This window comes from Capra hircus, chromosome 15 (assembly GCF_001704415.2).
Source record: "Capra hircus breed San Clemente chromosome 15, ASM170441v1, whole genome shotgun sequence".
Classification (NCBI taxonomy): Eukaryota; Metazoa; Chordata; class Mammalia; order Artiodactyla; family Bovidae; genus Capra; species Capra hircus.
This window is the reverse complement of record NC_030822.1, coordinates 39970341-39990638: the sequence shown is the minus strand read 5'-3', so window position 1 is coordinate 39990638 and position 20298 is coordinate 39970341. Positions and strand designations below refer to the sequence as shown.

General features: G+C 42.4%; 1 protein-coding gene across 2 annotated transcripts in view; it reads left to right on the top strand.

Annotated features, from left to right (window-relative positions):
* The window catches only part of SBF2 (SET binding factor 2), a 495886-nt gene continuing 483103 nt past the window's right edge, over positions 7516-20298 (top strand). For both annotated transcript variants that reach the window (XM_018059528.1, XM_018059527.1), the window contains exon 1: positions 7516-7763. In XM_018059528.1, the coding sequence (XP_017915017.1) occupies positions 7709-7763 (55 nt within the window). In that variant the 5' untranslated portion in view covers positions 7516-7708. The remainder of the gene's footprint in view (positions 7764-20298) is intronic.

The window sequence follows — 20298 nt, the reverse complement described above, 5'->3', positions numbered from 1 at the left end:
CCGCTCCCGCTGAAGGACCGCGAAGCCTGCTCTTGGTGCAGACTTAGTTTTGCGCTACTAGAGGCTTCAACAAGCAAACCCGACCCAGAAGTGGAGATTCCACCGAGCTCCAGTGCCTACGCCAGCGGCGTAGGGGCGGTGCCAGGAATTCCCACCTGAGAGCCTTGGCACGCTCCTTATCAGCCCCGGTGCGCCTTGTAGCTCTGGCACTTAGAAGTCCGAAGCTTGAGAACGCCGTCAAATCTTTGAGTAGAGTCCTGGCTAGGCGGCTCAGGATTTTGCTAGAACACCCGTATCTTCGAAAGTGTGTGTTTACGTGGGTCGGCGACGAGGGCCATAGGGTTTTCCCAAAGTGCCGTGGAGGATAAGTTGAAACATAGCTATAAACTTTGCCAAATGTTGGCACCTGTTTTTTTTTCCCCGTGGAACCTGGGGTTCGTTTACTTACTGTTAAAGGCGGGGACAATCACTAGAATGTATTCACGGTTGAATATCGGATTTGGAAAGAAACAGCCTAGAAGGAGTTCTGCTTTTGGCGATTTGTGGAGTTTCATCCATTCAAGTTGCAGTGATTGTAGATTCACACAGAGTACAAGGAAGGAAGGAAGGAAGTGCAGGAAGAAACATCTTTAAAATCTCACTGGCAAAACAAGTGAGAGAAACAGAAGAACAATCTGGTTAATGAAGATCCACTTCTTTTTTGTGTCCAAGAATTTTTAAAAGGTCATGTTGTAAATAAACCCCCAAAGCATTGTAATAATTATATGTATGCTGACATCATATATACAGATATACAAACATGCCAGAAGCCTTGTTGTATAATGGTGTCTCAACTTCACATTCCAACTGAATTATTTTTAGGCCCTAAATCCAAGCCTTATTCTTAGTAATGTTTGGAGTTTTAAAAAAATTTTGGTGGTGGCTTCTCAGTTAACACTGTGGACGCAATTCCTAAAGCCAGTGTGACCACACTCAGGTCATGAAGAAAAGAAATGAGAAACAATAAATAGTATTAATAATATTAATAAGAATAACTAAACTTGAGTAGCTAAGTGCATTGCATAATTATCTCTGATGCCTCTTTCTTCAAACAGGAATGTTTATAATGCATTTATTATTCATATGGTTCAAAATGCCTCTGCTGAGGCTTATTTACCAATTTCATTTGAAAACAACTTTCAAGAAGCATCTGGGAGTCAAAATACCAAGTGGTTTAGAGAAAGGAGCTAATCAGCTTCTCAAATTTAGTCAGGAGAAAAAGTAAAGCAGGGTACAAAGGTCAGGGTACTTTTTTTTTTTTTTGATCTCTGACTTCTCTAAAGAGCTAATAAGATATAGATCCTTTCCAGAAAAATGCACATGTACACAAACTAATTTAAGTAGAAAATAAACATACAATTTCAGGAGGTGGACCAAGTAAAGAATGCTGATGCAATAAAAAGTACTGTTTCTACTGCATTAATTTCTGTCTTGGAGTGGTAGATGAGGGCAGTTAACCTCTCTCTTTGTAGGGCATAGAATTTTCCAGGGCATCAGCAAAAAGAAAATAAATGCTTTTGCTGCCTCATTTTTGTGCTCTTGCACACAACATATGGACAGAAATAATCAGTCCTTGTATTTGGTAAAGCCAGAAGACAAACCTCCCTGAAGCTTAAAGAGTATAAGTTGGTGTAGGACAGATGAAGGAGAACACAGAGATGGTTAACATATAAAAACTTATACTAACATCTAGAACAGAATGAGGTGAAATGACTTTAAGAAAAATTTACTACTGGTAGAATAGTGAATGGCATTAATAAATGCAGTATAATAGAGATGATTAGATCATTTGGGGTCATCCTTAGCCAATGAGAATGGTGTTAATGAGAGGGAACCACCATCATGCCACCTGCCTCCAGGTGGGGATACTGTACTATCAGATTAAAACCAGCAGAATGAAGCAATTCTAATGTATGGGCCTACATGATTTGAAAGTCATTTGTTCCTACAACATTTACTGAGCATGTATTACATGCCTTTCTCTGTGCTAAATGCTGGGCATACAATAATCATCAATGCAAGTATCATTCTTGCTCTCAAAGAGCTTATAGCATGTAGGATAGGCAAATATAAACAAATCCTCATAGGAATAATAAGCACATGATTACAAACTTGGTAAGTGTTGGAATCAAGATCCTTGGGAGAAATATCAATAATGTCAGATATGCAGATGACACCACCCTTATGGCAAAAAGCGAAGAACTAAAGATCCTCTTGATGAAAGTGAAAGAGGAGAGTGAAAAAGCTGGCTTAAAACTCAACATTCAGAAAACTAAGATCACGGCCTTTGGCCCCATCACTTCATGGCAAATAAATGGGGAAACAATGGAAAGAGTGACAGACTTTATTTTGTGGGGGGCTCCAAAATCACTGCAGATGGTGACTGCAGCCATGAAATTAAAAAAACGCTTGCTCCTTGGAAGGAAAGTTATGACCAACCTAGACAGCATATTCAAAAGCAGAGACATTACTTTGCCAACAAAGGGATGTCTAGTCAAAGCTATGGTTTTTCCAGTAGTTATGTATAGCTGTGAGAGTTGGACTATAAAGAAAGCTGAGCGCAGAAGAATTGATGCTTTTAAACTGTGCTGTTGGAGAAGACTCTTGAGAGTCCCTTGGACTGCAAGGAGAGCCAACCAGTCCATCCTAAAGGAAATCAGTCCTGAATATTCATTGGAAGGACTGATGCTGAAGATGAAATTCCAATACTCTGGCCACCTGATGCGAAAAGCTGACTCATTTGAAAAGACCCTGATGTTGGGAAAGATTGAAGATGGGAGAAGCGGATGGTTGGATGGCATCACTGACTCAGTGGACAGGAGTTTAAGTAAACTCCGGGAGTTGGTGATGGACAGGGAGGCCTGGCGTGCTGCAGTTCATGAGGTCGCAAAGAGTCAGACACGACTGAGCGACTGAACTGAAACTGAAGTGTTCTGAAGGAAAAGCAAGATTAGGGAGACCTAATGTTCCAAATGGAGAAAACTATGCACAAATGATTAGAGGTGAGAAAGAACTTGGGACATTAGGGGAGACAAAAGGAGATTGAAATTCACTGAGTGAGGGAGAAGAGAAAGTTAGAGTAAATAGGGCCCTTTGGAATATAATGAAGATTTTGCATTTTATTCAGAGTGATTTGGGAAGCTATTGACAGGTTTGAAGATGGGAGAGATATGATCTGCTGCTGCTGCTAAGTCACTTCAGTTGTGTGGGAATCTGTGCGACCCCATAGACGGCCTCCCACCAGCTCCCCGGTCCCTAGGATTCTCCAGGCAAGAACACTGAAGTGGGTTGCCATTTCCTTCTCCAATGCATGAAAGTGAAAATGGGAAGTTTTCAGTTTCTATATACATTTATTTAAAAGGTCACTGTGGCTATCAAGTGTGATGACTGGATTAGAGAGGAACAAGACGGGGAGCAGTGCAGCGGTGGTGCCCTGGAGAGACTGGCGAGGGCCTAGTCCCCACATAATCTCAATACACACGCACACATTCCATCCTAAATTTCACCAAAAGAGCTGTCTTCATGGATGTGCACCATGTTCAGTCACATAGGGTCCCACACTTGATTTAATGTTCTGCTTGTTTCTGCTTTGAAATTCTTAATAATTTTTGAACAGAGAGACTCCTACATTTTCATTTTGCTTCGGTCTCTGCACATTCCACAGCGAGTCCCACTCACCAAATAGACATGCAATCTAAGTTAAAGCAGCCTGCAATCTCTCACAGCACCTATTTATACTGCTAAATGTCAGAGGTACTTTATGTGTCAAGATTCAATTATTCATATAATTACACACATGAACGCAACTGCACGATAATTTCTGTTAGCCATCTCTGAAGTATCCTTCCTGCACCCTACACATAAACACTCAAGGTAGAAATAGTATGTTTCCTATACAGATTTAATTTGATGACAAGTGTTCATAATCTACTTACCGTCCTGACGTTTTACCTACTAGGAAAGTCTGGGACTGCCAGTGGAGCAGGGAAACCAGTTAGGAAGCTATTGCAATAGTCAAGGTGGAAGGTGATAGTGGCTCAGATGAGTGGGCTGGCAGTGAGTGGGGAGAGAAGCATACATATTTGGGGAGCAGGATCAGTAGGACTCAGTGAGGAATATAGGGTTATGAGGGAGGCAGGTGGCAAGCTTAGCAATCATTGTTTCTTATTTGGGCAACTGAGTGGATGGAGATGTGGCAATGGATCAGGGAGTCTACCATAGCTGCTTAGTCTCCTTTGTTACTGGTTGGTAGAGACCATTTGAATAGGCCCCAGCTCTGCTTCGTCAAATCGAACTGTCATATTACCTCTCTGAACTTTAGTGGCTAACCACAGGAAGCACTTGAAATCACTGTATAGATCAACCACTTACTTCACAACAGCTGAATGTAGGAAGAGCAGGCTGATTGTTCTTGCTGACTAGTAATCAGCTCCTTTTGTCTTATAAAGCATAGTCTTCCTCCCTCCCGCTCCTGCCCCACTTCAGTAAAACAAATCTGGGTTTGCTTTACTCCCTCACTCTTTGGTGAGAGGTGATGGTGGTTATCTCAGGGGATGGTCTGGCCTTCAGCTAACCTCAGTAATCAGGCTGCCTTGTCAGGGCTTATCAGTTTCAGCAGACTGGCAGCTGTTGGCTGAGAAGCAAAATACAGTTCCAGTGTATGCTAAATATATTCACATGTATATACAAATACATGGTGTCTTTATATATATATACCTGGAGTATCTCAAAATCCCTATGCTACAAAACATCCATTTGCAAATGGGCTGGCAGCCTACATATGATTCAACAGATGAAGTATGTCTAAAAGCAAACATTTGATTTGAGGCTTGAAAATAGCAAAATTTTGATTAAAAAATAATACAGTAAGTCCTCCCCCCCATACCAATGAGTTCCATCCTGAGAGTGCATTCATAAGTCCAATTTGCTCGTTAAGACCAACAAAGTTAGCCTAGGTACTCAACTAACACAATCAGGTATATAGTACTGTACTATAATAGGCTTATAATACTTTTTACACGATATGTACAGAAAAACATAACAAAACATTTTTCAATCTTACAGTACCTTGGATAGTACAGTACAATAGCAGGGCATACAGGGATTGGCATGGACATTCTTATCTTTGAAAGTTTGCAGCTTCAAGGTTTGTATATAGGGGACTTATGTAATAACACTAATTTGAACAAATGCTTGTGAATGAAATTTAAAAAAAATTTTTTTAAGTACAGTGGGACCCCTACCTCTTATCATATGTAAAAATCAACTCAAAATGAATCAGTGGCCTAAAACAAGAGTAAACTATGAAAGTCTTAGAAGAAAATTAGGGGTAAATCTTCACTTCCAAGGAGTGATCTTGGATTTGGCAATGGATTCTTAGATATGACACCAAAGCACAGGAGACAAAAGAAAAATTAGATAAAATTGACTTTGTATAGTATATACATACAATGGAATGTTATTCAACCATGAAAAAGAATTAAGTACTGATACATGCTACAGCATGAACGAACCTGGAAAGCATTATACTAAATGAAAGAACCCAGATATGAAAGGTCATATATTGTATGATTGTATTTAAATCAAATATCCATACTAGATAAATCCATAGAGACAGAAAGCAAGCTGATAGTTATCAGAAACTGGGGGAGCGGAAAATGGGAGTGACTGCTTTATGGGTGCAGGGTTTTTTTTTGGGTGGTGAAAGTATTTTAGAACTAGATAGAGGGGGTAGTTGTACAACATTATGAATGTACTAAATACCACTGAACTGCACACTTTAGAATGGTTCCTTTTGTGATTTGTGAATTTCACCATTAGAAAAAAGTAAAATGGGGAAGGAATATGATACCTTCTTAAAAATGAGAATGGCTATCATAAAGATAGATTTTTTTCTGGGTATTTCCATAGAGCAAAATTGGGGGAAGTTACAGGACAATTCTGACATAACACGGAAGAACTTTCCAACACTAGTGTTGTTAAACAGTGGAATAGGCAGCCTCCCAAGGAAGTTAAATTAAGCTTTACTGAAAGTGATCAAGTTAGATGAGTTCTCAGGGAAGTTATAGAGAAGATTCTTACTTGAGGTGTGACTAAAGCATTTTAGTTTAATTATTTTCAAGACCTATCTGCTATCTTTCCTCCACATCTGCAACTAGGTTGATTCAGTTTGACCATAAGCAATTTGCAAATGAACTCCCTGAGTTCAAGTATTCAAGGAGTTTCAGTTCTAGTGCAGCCCAACCCTCTCCATCTGTAGGTGAAAAAAGTGCCACACACACAGAAAGAGGAAATGATCAATGAGAGTAAACTTTCAGTAGCCGAGACACCAAATCTCTGAACTTTCAATTCAGAGTTCCAGCCACTGCAGCTTCCTGCTGGTAGCTGGGGGAATTTGTATATTCACTCATCAAACATACTAGTTAAGGACTTAAAAGACCCTCTGCTAAGAGTAAATGGTAAAGGTTAAACCCTCAATTAATAATGAGTAGTGATAAGCAACTAGGATGATGATCACATTTGCAAACTATGAAGATTTCCCAAACTTCCCTTGTAACATATCCTGCTACCAAAACTTCATCAGATACTAAGAGAGGGCAAAGCATGCTCACCTGGGTTTCTCACTTGCCAAATTCCAAACAATAAGAGGTGCAGTAACAAAAAAGTGACCTAGATAATTCCTAGATTGGATGATGATACACACGAATTCATTTTAATTGCATTGTTTGAACAGGGACGTTGGAATTCACCACCTGCTCCTGCAGCATAGAGCACTGGGACCGCTGCAGGGGGCGAAAACCTAGGCGGGAAGAACTCTTTGGGGAGACACAAGCCTTCTCCTTCGGACTCGGTTGTTCCGGGCCAGCTCAGGAGGATCCCGGGGATGCCGCATTCTTTGGAGGAATTCAGCTTCCCCAGGCGCTCTGGGGGAAGCCCAGGCCAACAGCCCCCAGCCCACCCAGCACTAAAGCACGAGGCGCCTCTGAGGATTGCGCAAAAGCCTCTCCCTCCTCCGCCTGCTCGGTGGCATGTTCCTAAAATTCCCATCTGCACAACATAAACAGGAAACGTGCAGCAAAAGCCCTGGCGGTGCAAATTCCAGGCTTCCAGTCGAGGGCGGGAGAATCTTGTCTTGGGAAGGCGGGTGACCGGGTGGAGGGGCCGTTGAAGGTGGGGGTGGGGAGAGGAAGCAGCAAACTTTCCAGGAGACCCCCTCATCTATCCCTGTCTCTTCTTCCCCGACCCAGAAAGAAAGAGTGGAGAGGACGGAAGGAAGGACACCCTGCTTTAGGAAAAACAGGGGAGCGGGAGGTGGGCCGCGGAGGGGCAGCCGGGCCTCAAAGTGAAGCACCCCGAGAGGCTGCTGTGACAGTAGGAATACACTAGGCTGCCTACTCCCAAGATCGGCTGTCCGAGCGGCCGGGGAAGGGTGGGGGTGGGCTCTCCGCCGGGGCTTGGGTCAATGAGGCAGCGCGGGTGGGGGCGGGGAAGCAGCGGGCGCTAAGAGCGGCGCAGGCGCAGAGCGCGCCTCGGTTGTCAAACATGGCTGAAGGGCCGCCGCTGCCGCTACTGCTGCTGCAGGGAAAATGCTGAGCCCTCCCGGGCCCGGTGGGCGGCGGCGGCGAGGGCGGCGACGGGCACCTGCTTCTCGGGCGCGGCGGCGGAGGCCATGGCCAGGCTGGCAGACTACTTCATCGTAGTCGGCTACGACCACGAGAAGCCAGGTAAGGGTGTGGGGCGGGCGCCGCCCCCGGGCCTCCCTGCCCCCGCCCCCCGGCTGCCGTCCAGTGGGCTTCTCTGGGCTGGGCATCGCGGCCGGGAGGCGGGGAGGGCCGGTCCCGGCCCCGGTGGAGCTGGCACTCGGCGTCGGGCCTTGATGGCCCGGCTGAGCCTCGCGGTGGGCGTGAGGGGCCGGCGCGAGGGGCGAGGGAGGACGAGGAGGAGGCGGCCTCGTCCTCCGGGCCCCGGGCGGCCCAGCTGAGGCGAGTGGGTGCCGTGGCTCTCGCTCTGAAGAGGGCCGGGTACCAGGGGCATCGCCCCGGTGCCGGCGGGCTTGGGTCAGGGCTTCAGGGCTGGGAGGGCGGGAGCCAACTGTGCTAAGTTCCTCGGGGATAAACTTCTGCCTAGCATCCTGAGTGAGTAACGCATGACGCAGGGGGCTGTCCTCTCCGAAAGGAAGTGCTGAGAGTCCAGTGCTACCTCACCCCTGAACTGGTGGGGGCCAGTCTAGTCACCGCACCCGTGGACGCATGGTACCGAGAGAGGGCAAGTGAGCCTTGAACTTATGAACATTTCTAGGAAATGCTCCTTGTTCTTTCAGGACAAATCTGACGGTCATTTCAAAAGGAGTTTGAATACTATCTTTTAAGTAAGGACCGTCAGCACATCGCTGCAGGTGATCCTATTTCACTTTAATGAGTGTTTTAATTAGTCTTTTCATTCGTCGCAGAATTATCCTCTTAGGTAACAATCTGGCAGATGTATTTTAATGGAGAGATTTCCACAGTTTAAGATAATTCACCGTTTATGCACGTTTATTTTTGTATTCCTTTTGTATTACTGTGTAGCTAAGCATAAGGTAATGAATTGGGGAAGCACATCTATTTCAGGGTAACTTCAGGGTAATTTACAAGAAATTTAACGTCTCAGCTAGACAGCCCTTCCTTTTTCAGAGGAGATGCTGAGATTGTGTTTTGCTGATGGTTACAGCCGTTTGTAGCTTCAGAATACCATTGTTCTTCCCACTCTTGGTGGACTGCCCCTTTCACTATTCCTCTCCTAATAACTTCCTTTAGTGGGGACTTTATAGTCTTTAATTATTCTTGACCTGGCTGAGATTAGCAAGAGAAGGGTTGGGCTATATTTAAAATATTTTAGGGCTACACAAAGTTTTATTTATTTCCTAGTAATTTTGCATAGTCTGCTATCTCTTTCTTGCCAAGATTGACAATATGGAGAAGCAGAGTTTGTATTTAACATTGTTTCATTTTTAGTGACTTTGAGTTTTTTCTCACTTAGAAAAAATGGAAACAAATACTTGCAGAAGACTTGCAAGTATGGTACAAAGAACCTTTTCCTCCCTGAACCATTAGGAAGTGCTGACTTGATGCCTTCCCTATCACCCCAGGTTGTGTATTTTCTACAAACAAGGATATTCCCCTGCATGATCAGAGTGCAATCATCAAAAATCAGGAAATTTACACCTACAAAGTACTTCATGTAGCTCTCAGATTGAAAGTGTATCTCAGATTGGGACTTGAGCCCACCTGCGAAACTGGAACCCAGTGAAAACCCACCATCTGTTAACTGTGATCACACACACCTGGTTTCAGGACTCATGAAGCTCAGGTTCTTGATGTGTCATCACAGAAAGAATTCAGTGAGAGACAAATTGATAGATAAGTGGATTTATTTAGAGAGAAACACTCCACAACCAACCCTGAATATTTATTGTAAGGACTGATGCTGAAGCTCCGATACTTTGGTCACCTGATAGAAGAGGCAGTTCATTGGATAAGACCCTGATGCTGGGAAAGATTGAAGGTGAAAGGAGAATGTGGTGGCAGAGGATGAGTTGGTTAGATAGCATCACGGACTCAATTGGACATGAACTTGGGCAAACTCTTGGAGATAGCGGAGGCATGCAGCAGTCCATTGGGGTAAAAAGAATCGAACCCGACTTAGTGAGTGAACAATATACTCCACAAGCAGAGTGTGGACCATTTCCGAAGAGAACAGCCTTGAATTATGGCTTGGTTAGTTTTTATGGGCTGGATAATTTCATAGGCTAATGAGTAGGAGGATTATTGTTTTGGGGAAGGGGTGGAAATTTCCAGGAATCGGGCCATTGCTCACTTTTTGGTCTTTGGTGGCTGGCTTCAAACCTGTCATGGCGCTGGAAGGTGTGTCACTTAGCTTGCTGATGTGTTACAGTGAGCATTATACTGAAGCTCAAGGTGTAGTAGAAGTCAGCTTGTTCGCCATCTTGGACCTATTTGGTTCTAATCTAATTGTCGTGTCCTCAGGCTGTATCATTCTGTTAAAGTTTATGCTCTGCCCCCGCCCCTCCTGTTTCAGTACTGGTTCAAGTTTTGTTGATTATGCCGTCTCTACTGGCAAAAGAATCTGGTTCAGAATCATATATTGCATTTATTTGCCATAGGGCCATCTCATCACAGGTGAGGCAAGCTCTTGGATAGCTAGCTTTGGAGCTCAGCTGAGGAATCATACTGATCTTCAGGAGTTTATTGCTTGCATACTTGATGGTGATGAATTTCATTAAGTTCTCATTTACTTTCAGTACATTTTTGGCCATATGCTTCATGACTTCTTCAATCTGAAATGATTCCCTCATCTTCTCTTGATTTTCATAATCTTGACCCTAATGAAGATTGTGTGTAGGCATCTTCAGTTGTGTCCGACACTTTACTACTCCATGTACAATAGCCCGCCAGGCTCCTCTGTCCATGGAATTTCTCAGTCAAGATTACTGGAGTGGGTTGCCATTTCCTACTCCAGTGGATCATCCCAGCCCAGGGATTGAACCTGCATCTCTTGGGTCTCCTGCATTGACTGGTGGATTCTTTACCACTTCCCATCTTGTGGGAAGTCCCTTGTGCAACTTGTGGAATCTTAGTTCCCCAACCTGTGTCCCCTGTAGTGGATGTATGGAAATCCACTGGACCACCAGAGAATTCCCTAAAGTTAAAATTTAATAGTTAATGTTTTTCCTCCAATTAAAATTAAAAAATTAAGAAAAAGAAAAAATAGCTAATGTTTTTCGTGAGGATTGCTTTGAAACTATGTTTCTTGGTCCTCGTCAAACAGGTAATGTATTCCTTTATGCATTTATATCTGTATGGATTCATGGTTTTCTTTTTTTTGGCTGGGTTATATTGTTACTGTTTATTTAGTTCTTCAAATTTTCCTCATTCGGCCAACTAGAGCCCATTCACTCTGGCTTCTGTGTCTTTATGACATGTCCCCACTGTGAGTGTTTTACTTTGAGTGGCTTTTTTTTTTTAACACTTTTTGGCATAAGAAGATGTTTTGGGCTTATGTTGTACTATCCCTGCCTCAGTGCTGAAATCAGCCATTTCTCTAGGGAGACCTGGATTGTTTTAATGATGGATGACATTTAGAAGCTAAGATCTCAGTGCTGTGTGTTTACTGCTGCTGTATTGTTATACTGCTTTCAGGCTTTCTTAATGGATGGAGCTGGGGAATACATGTATGTGTTCACGCAGGTGGCTCAGTGGTAAAGAATCTGCCTGCCAATACAAGGAGACATAGGAAGCAAAGGTTCAATCCCTGAGTTGGGAGGATCCCATGGAGGAGGAAAATGGCAACCCACTCCAGTATTTTTGCCTGGGGAGATCCCATGGAGAGAGGAGCCTTGTGGGCTACAGTCCATGGGTTGCAAAGAGTCGGACATGAGTGAGCAACGGAGTACGCATGCATGCACACGTTTATGTCTGTATTTATTTATATATATTAAAAAACTCTGAGTTCCTACCAGTACCACTGATTTCAGTCCAATGCTCCTGGGTCCACTCAAGTTTTTCCCTTTTTCATATTTGTAATATTCTTCTCTGATGGAAATCTGGCTCCCATTAGCCTTATATTTACTTGTTCAGTCTCCATGTATTAAACCAGTCTTTCATCTTTGCTACCACCCTCTCCTCTCCTGGATGCCTTCCTCTCTCTGTTGGGCTCAGATTCTTCATTCTCCCAACATCCTGCCCCTGTCAGGACCTAATAGCCCTTACCAGGATGTCTCAGTACAGGGACACCCTGTTCAACCGGCTCTGGCTCTAGCTCCCCATGTTATCTTACCCAGTGTCTGTGGATATACTTCTTACCCTACTTAGGTCTGACACACGACACTGGGCTGCTTCCATCTGAAGGAAGACATCCTCATTCCATACTCCCCAGTGCCCTATTCCAGGTTGCCCCTCTGTTTTGGCACCCTCCTTGCAGTGCTTGGACTCTGACTGAACTCATCTCCTTTGGCCTTTCCTTCCCACATGGAGTACCTTCTTGGTTCACTTGGGCTCTGATACCACCGCCCCCACCAGGCTATAATGACTGCTCCGTATCCCACAAAAGAGAAAGGGAAGATTATTTTTTTTAGTAACAAAATCCAGAAGCTTTTTAAAATCACAGAATCTCGATAGCAAAGTGTATCTTTCTTTTTAACTTGGGATAATTTTGAAACCCCATGGACTGTAGCCCACCAGGCTCCTCAGTCCATGGGATTCTCCAGGCAAGAATACTGGAGTGGGTTGCCATTCCCTTCTCCAGGGGATCTTTGCATTCCAGGGATCGAACTCACATCTCATGCATCTTCTGCATTGCAGGCAGATTCTTTACCGTTTGAGCCACCAGGGAAGCCCCAATTTTTCTTTAGTCATACTTATTGATGTAAAATTTACATGCAGTAAAATCCACCTTTTAACTGAACAGTTCAGTGAGTTTAGACAGATGTATGCCTAAGTGCAGCCAGGCAAGATATAGCTAGAACACTTCGCTCCAGAAAGCTCCTCTGTGCCCCTTTGTACAGTTAATTCTTTCCCTAGCCTCTGGCAATCACTGATCTTTTTCTGTCCTTGCTTTTTTATCTTTCTTAGAATGTCTTATAAATTAAATTATACAGTTTTTTATGTCTGGCTTTTTTCATTTAGAAAAATATGTTTGAGACTTACCCATCTTATATGTACTGTCAGTTCCTTTTTATTGCTGAATATAACATGATTTGTTATCCATTCAGCAGTTGGTGGACATTTGAGTTTCTGATTTTGGGCTATTATGAACAAAGTTACGCTGAATATTTGCAAAAAGATCTTTGTTCATTTGATTTCATTTCTCTTGGGTGGATACTTAGGAGAAAAATTGCTGGGTCATATTGTCATGGTATGTGTGCGGGTTGGAAATTTCCAGAGAGGAGGCAGAGTGAAAGGACAGTAAAGTTTATTAGAGCAGGGGAGGGGGGGATAGCTGCCAGTACAGTAGGCCCACTTCCTGCTAGTCAGGGAGAGCAGACCCCAAACGGGGGTCTTTGGTCTGTATAGCTGGAGGACAAGAAGTAAGGTAGGGTCTTTCGAGTCATTTGCAGATCGGATGAACTACATATATACATCCCTCTACTGGGGCTTCCCTGGTGGCTCAGTGGTAAAGAATCCACCTGCCAATGCAGGAGACATGGGTTTGATCCTTGGGTTAGGAAGATCCCCTGGAGAAGGAAATGGCAACCTACGCCAGTATTCTTTTTTATTTTTAATCAACATATTGTTTGTTTGTTTATTTTTGGCCTTGCTGGGTCTTCATTGCTTTGCGAGGGCTTTCTCTAGTTGTGGGGTAGGGGTGGGTTTACTGTTCGTTGTGGTGCACAGGCTTCGCACTGTTGTAGCCTCTCTTGCTGCTGAGCACAGGCTGAGGGCTTCAGTAGCTGCAGCAGGCAGGCTCAGTAGTTGTGACCCACGGGCTTAGTTGCTCTGTGGCTTGTGGAATCTTCACAGCCCAGGGGTTGAACTCTTGTTCCCTGCATTGACAGGCAGATTCTTATCCACTGCGTTACTGCCATCAGGGAAGTCCCACACCAGTATTCTTGCCTGGGAAATTGCATGGACGAATGAAGCCTGGTGGGCTACAGCCCATGAGGTCGCGAAGAGTCGGACACGACTTAGCTACAACGTATAGGGCAGGAGAAGAGTAAGACAAATACCTTTTCCTTATATGGGATAGGAGTGGGAACAAGCCATACTACTCGGGAGGACTCAGAAATTCTACGATGGTTACAGCATGGTGGTAAGGGCAATAAGAGTCTGGTGGTTTTTGTTCTTGCATTCCAAGATCCTTCTCACTCATCTTGTTCTTTTGTCCTCGGGCACCACGTTTGATCAATGTCTAAATGTTTAACTTGATGTGAAACCACCAAACTGTTTCCAAACTGGCTGTGCCATTTTACATACTTGCCAGCAGTGTATGAGATGTCCAGTTATTTTTTAAAATTTTATTTATATTTTAAAAATTTAACCATTTTAGTGGACATGTAGTGGTATCTTATTGTGGTTTCATTTTGAATTTTCCTAGTGGCTGATGATGTTGAGCACCTTTTCTTGTACCTATTGCACTGGAATATTTTTGTAAAGAGTCTGAGCAAGTTTTTGCTCTTTTTTTTTTTATTGGATTGTTTGGCTTTTTTTTTTTTTTTTAGTTGAAGTATAGTTGATTTACAGTGTGTGTTAATTTCTGCTGTACAGCAAAGTGATTCAGTTTTACAAATATATATATTTTCATTTTTATATTCTTTCCATTTTGGTTTATCACAGGATATTGAATACAGTTCCCTGTGCTATACAGTAGGACCTTCTTATTTATCCATTCTATATGTAATAGTTTTCATTTGTTTGGCTTCTTAATATTGAGTTTTAAAATTCTAGATACAAGTCTTTATCAGGTGTTTTGCAAATATATTTTTCCAATCTGTGGCTTGCCCTTTCATTTTCTTAGCAATAGCTTTTGAAGAGCAAATGTTTTAATTTGAATGACTTTTTGTTGTTGTTGTTCAGTTGTGGCCGACCCTTTGGGACCCCATGGACTGCAGCATACCAGTCTTCCCTGTCCTTCACTATTTTCTGGAATTTACTCAAACTCGTATCAATTGAGTTGGTGATGCCATCCAACCATATCATTGTGTCATCCCCTTCACCTCCTGCCTTCAGTTTTTCCCAGCATCAGGGTCTTTTCTAAAGAGTAGGCTCTTCACATCAGGTGGCCAAAGTATTAAGAGCTTCAACTACAGTATCAGTCCTTCCAATAAATATTCAGGGTTGATTTCCTTTAGGTTTGATCTCCTTGCAGTCCAAGGGACTCTCGAGTCTTCTCCAGTACCATAGATTTTTTTAGGTATTTAAATAGTTTTGTATACTTTTAGTAGTCATTTTTACTGAAACTCTATAAAAACCTACTGGAACAAAATCCACCAAATCTATGTAATTGTTTGAATTGTAAATGAAGAATAAACTTGATTGAGTCTACAAACCTTTGTTATAAAGCTTTCTTGAGTTAGCATGATTTTATTACCTATATCTCTCTAAAAGCTAATATTACAATATTATGATTCTGAAATATGCTGTGTTTAATTCCAGAATGTTCCTGGAATTATCTGTTCAATATACTAAACTGTGTTTGTTCATAAAATGTGTATTTAATTAATAATATTTTTAGTTGATTTTTACAAATTTTTCTGTTTTAAATTTGAATTGAAAGAAAACCTTGTTTTTTGAAAAATTACTTTTACAAACTGGAAAAAATAGTTAATATATGCTATTTGAATTATATGCAAAGAAGAGTGCTTCACACATAGTAGATGTTTAATAAAGATGTATTGAGTGAGTATGCAGTTGCTGTACATGTGGACTGTGGCTCAGATCATGAGCTCCTTATTGCCAAATTCAGACTTAAATTGAAAAAAGTAGGGAAAACCACTAGACCATTCAGGTATGACCTAAATCAAATCCCTTATGATTATACAATGCAAGTGAGAAATAGATTCAAAGGATTAGATCTGATAGAGTGCCTGAAGAACTATGGACGGAGGTTCGTGACATTGTACAGGAGACAGGGATCAAGAAAAAAGAAATGCAAAAAAGCAAAATGGCTGTCTGAGGAGGACTTACAAATAGCTGAGAAAAGAAGAGAAGTGAAAAGCAAAGGAGAAAAGGAAAGATACACCCATTTGAATGCAGAGTTCCAAAGAATAGCAAGGAGAGATAAGAAAGCCCTCCTTAGTGATCAGTGAAAAGAAATAGAGGAAAACAATAGAATGGGAAAGACTAGAGATCTCTTCAAGAAAATTAGCGATACCAAAGGAACATTTTATGCAGAGATGGGCACAGTAAAGGACAGAAATGGCATGGACCTAAACAGAAGCAGAAGATATTAAGAGGTGGCAAGAATACACAGAAGAACTGTACAAAAAGATCTCCATGATTCAGATAATCAGAATAGTATGATCACTCACTCAGAGCCAGACATCCTGGAATGCAAAGTCAAGTGGGCCTTAGGAATCATCACTACGAACAAAGCAGTGGAGGTGGTGGAATCCCAGTTGAGCTATTTCAAATCTTGAAAGACGATGCTGTGAAAGTGCTGCACTCATTATGGCAGCAGATTTGGAAAACTCACCAGTGCCCACAGGGCTGGAAAAGGTCAGTTTTCTTTCAGTCCCAAAGAATGCTCAAACTACCCGATAATTGCACTCATCTCACACGCTAGTAAAGTAATGCTGAAAATTCTCCAAACCAGACTTCAGCAGTACGTGAACCATGAAATTCCAGATGTTCAAGCTGATTTTAGAAAAGGCAGGGGAACCAGAGATCAAATTGCCAACATCCGCTGGATCATCGAAAAAGCAAGAGAGTTCCAGAAAAACATCTACTTTTGATTTATTGACTATGCCAAAGCCTTTGACTGTGTGGACCACAACAAACTGTGAAAAATTCTTCAAGAGATGGGAATGCCAGACCACCTGACCTGCCTCTTGAGAAATCTGTATGCAGTTCAGGAAGCAACAGTTAGAACTGAACATGAAACACCAGACTGGTTCCAAATAGGGGAAGGAGTACGTCGAGGCTGTTTATTGTCACCCTGCTTATTTAACGCATATGCAGAGTACATCATGTGAAATGCTGGGCTGGATGAAGCACAAGCTGGAATCAAGATTGCTGGAATCAGTAAGCTCAGATATGCAGATGACACCACCCTTATGGCAGAAAGTGAAGAAGAACTAAAGAGCCTCTTGATGAAAGTGAAAGAGGAGAGTGAAGAAGTTGGCTTAAAACTCAACATTCAGAAAACTAAGATCATGGCATCTGGTCCTATCACATCATGGCAAATAGATCGGGTAACAGTGGCGGACTTTATATTTTTGGGTTCCAAAATCACTGCAGATGGTGACTGCAACCATGAAACTAAAAGATGCTTACTCCTTGGCAGAAAAGTTATGACCAACCTAGACAGGATGTTAAAAAGCAGAGACATTACTTTGGCAACAAAGGTCCACCTAGTCAAGGCTATGGTTTTTCCAGTAGTCATGTATGGATGTGAGAGTTGGACTGTAAAGAAAGCTGAACGCTGAAAAATTGATGCTTTTGAACTGTGGTGTTGGGGAAGACTCTTGAGAGTCCCTTGGACTGCAAGGAGATCCAAGCAGTTCATCCTAAATGAAATCAGTCCTGAATGTTCATTGGAAGGACTGATGCTAGAGCTGAGACTCTAATACTTTGGCCACCTTATGTGAAGAGCTGACTCATATGAAAAGACTCTGATGCTGGGGAAGATTGAAGGTGGGAGGAGAAGGGAACGACAGAGGATGAGATGGTTGGATGGCATCACTGATTCAAAGGATGTGAGTTTGAGTAAACTCCGGGAGTTGGTGATGGACAGCAAGGCGTGGCATGCTGTGGTCCATGGGGTCATAAAGAGTTGGACATTACTGAGCAACTGAACATATGGAAAATACATAAAACTCCAAGGAAGGGTCTCTTGAGGGCTCACTTCCTGGCTCATTGATGGCTGTCTTCTCATGATGTCCTTACATGGAAAGGAGCAAGGGAGCTCTTTGGGGTCTTTTTGATATGGACATTAATCCCTGTAATGAGAACTTTGCCCTCATGCCCTAGTCACCTCCAAGTACCATTACTTTGGTCCCAAGGGCTTCCCTGGTGGCTCAGAGGTTAAAGCATCTGCCTGGAATGCGGGAGACCCAGGTTCAAGCCCTGGGTTGGGAAGATCCCCTGGAGAAGGAAATGGCAACCCACTCCAGTATTCTTGCCTGGAGAATCCCATGGAGGGAGGATCCTGGTAGGCTATACAGTCCATGGGGTCACAAAGAGTTGGACACAATCACTTCCAAATGCTAGCACATTGGGAGATTTAGGTTTCGACATATGCAATTTCTTTTTTTTTTTTTTTTTTTTGCGGGGGAGGGGTGTACACAGACATTCTATGACAGACTCATAGACTTGATAGTTAGGATGGTGACTTTAGAACATTAGAGTTGAAGGGGCCAAAGCCAGTTTGCTAAATGCACATCCCAGGTCATATGCTGTATAAACTTCATATAGTGCAATTTATTTCTTTTTAGATGATCTGTATGACCTACAACCTGTAGCTTATGGAAAGAGGCAGAGGTGACTAAAATTCCAAACTTGGAGGTCTGGGATGTTTTTTGATACCATGACTTAAGAAGTTTGTAAATGTTTTTCTTTTAAGTTACTTATTTGTGTTTTTGGCTTGGAAGATTATGGGTTTTACTTGACAGTTATCTAGATGGAGTCTTCAGAAGATGGACAGGTAGGGGCTGAACACAAAGACTTGAGTCGTTAGTAGATAGATCTGTGTCACTGTGAGTACCAAGGAAAGTCTGTGTAGAGACAGTAGAGGACCAAGGACTGATCTTGGGGGAACACGATTACTAAGATGGAGAATAAAAGGAACCACAGAAGAAGGAGTTGGGGAGTTTGAGAGAGAGATTTAATTTTCCCCAATAGTAGTATTTCTTGTCAATGGTGATAAAACCCCTGATTTTTGGCTAGTTTTGTAGCCATGCAGGAGAGATTATTTCCAGTTACTAACAGATAGAAACACATGAATGAGTTCTGGCCAGTTGGATGTAATTGGAAATAATGCATGCAGTATCCAGAAAGCATTCTTGAAAGGCTGAGGGTATTTTTCTCTTGCGTTTTTCTTTCCTGAGACTGGCTGCTACTGCTGCTACGTCACTTCAGTCGTGTCTGACTCTGTGCGACCCTATAGACGGAAGCCCACCAGGCTCCTCCGTCCCTGGGATTCTCCAGGCAAGAACACTGGAGTGGATCCTGAGACTGGCATGCTGGTATAAAAACTGGAATCATCTTAAACAATGTAGATAAGGGCCCACATCCTGGGGAAATCAGAGCAAAAAGCTGGAAAGAACCTCGGTCCCTAATGACTTACAGTGGGATTATTATAGCTGCCTCTGGAATTTTTTTTTTTTTTTCAGACTATAACTTTGTATGTTTTTGTTTGTTTGTTTTTTACTTTGTGTTTAAATTGCTAGAAATAAGAGTTTTCTCTGTTGCATGAAGCTAATCTTAATCCAGGTACAGAGGTGGAGGAGATTGGTATCCAGAGTCATAGAAAATGGGGGGACTATTTCTCAGCGAGGGTGGCAGATAGAGGTCTGTGAGACGTGGAGTTAGTGAAGATCTTTGTGTTTCATAAAGTTTTAGTTGAACGTTAACTATACGTCATCTGATTCAGTGTAATTTATGGATGAGGGACCAATGTGCCCATGTTCCCACAACCCTTCTCTGCTACATGTTGTTACCTGTGAATGGTCACAGCTTTTATCCTGGACTGCAAGTTTCCTGATGCCTGTATTCCAATACACCATGCTATCCTTTGAGAATTTATATCAAGGATAGTTTTTACTCCAAAATTGTTTCAGCCAGAATGTTGTATTGTAAAACAAATAGTGAAACTTTAAACAGGAGAAAGAATTGGAAGTGAAAGCAGCAGATTAAGACCATTTGTTTGAGTCATCTGAATTTTGAGAGGTAAGAATATCTGGTTGGAAAACATGGAATGCTTTGTCTTCAGGATAAAAAGACTATTATTTTTTTTTTTTGTATCCCGGAGTTGTGTGGCTGATTAGTGCTTAAGACATGTTTAAACTGAATTGCAAGAAGTAGTGTGGTCCACTGAGAGTTTTAAAGTGTATAGGACAGCTCTGAGCATACACAAAGGCAGAAAGAAGAGTGGGAATCAATAGAATGAGAGCACTTGATCCTGGAGAGAGTGGAGATAGGTATGGGAAGGAAGTTCCGAAGGACTTGAAGTCTGGAACACATGCATACAGGATACAAATACATCAGTGAGCTCTGAATATTCCCCCCTAAAAAGAGTATTATGCACTTGGAAAATAATATTGCCATATCATTAGTCTTGGAGACTTTCTGTAATGGGGTCCATCAAAACATTTCACTTTATCAGCTGTGGGGATTTTCTGGACGATGACAAGTCACATAGGCATATTATAGAAGCAGAAATCTACAGGTAAAATTAGCACTAATGGACAGGGTACTGTTGGAAAAAGACAGTGGTGAAGTGTGCTAAGAGTGGTTTCAGGGTAAGCTTTAAATTTGGATGCAAGTATCTAAAAAATGAGTTCATAAGAAATCTAACCTCTCAAAATAACTTTTTGAGAAGCAGTTT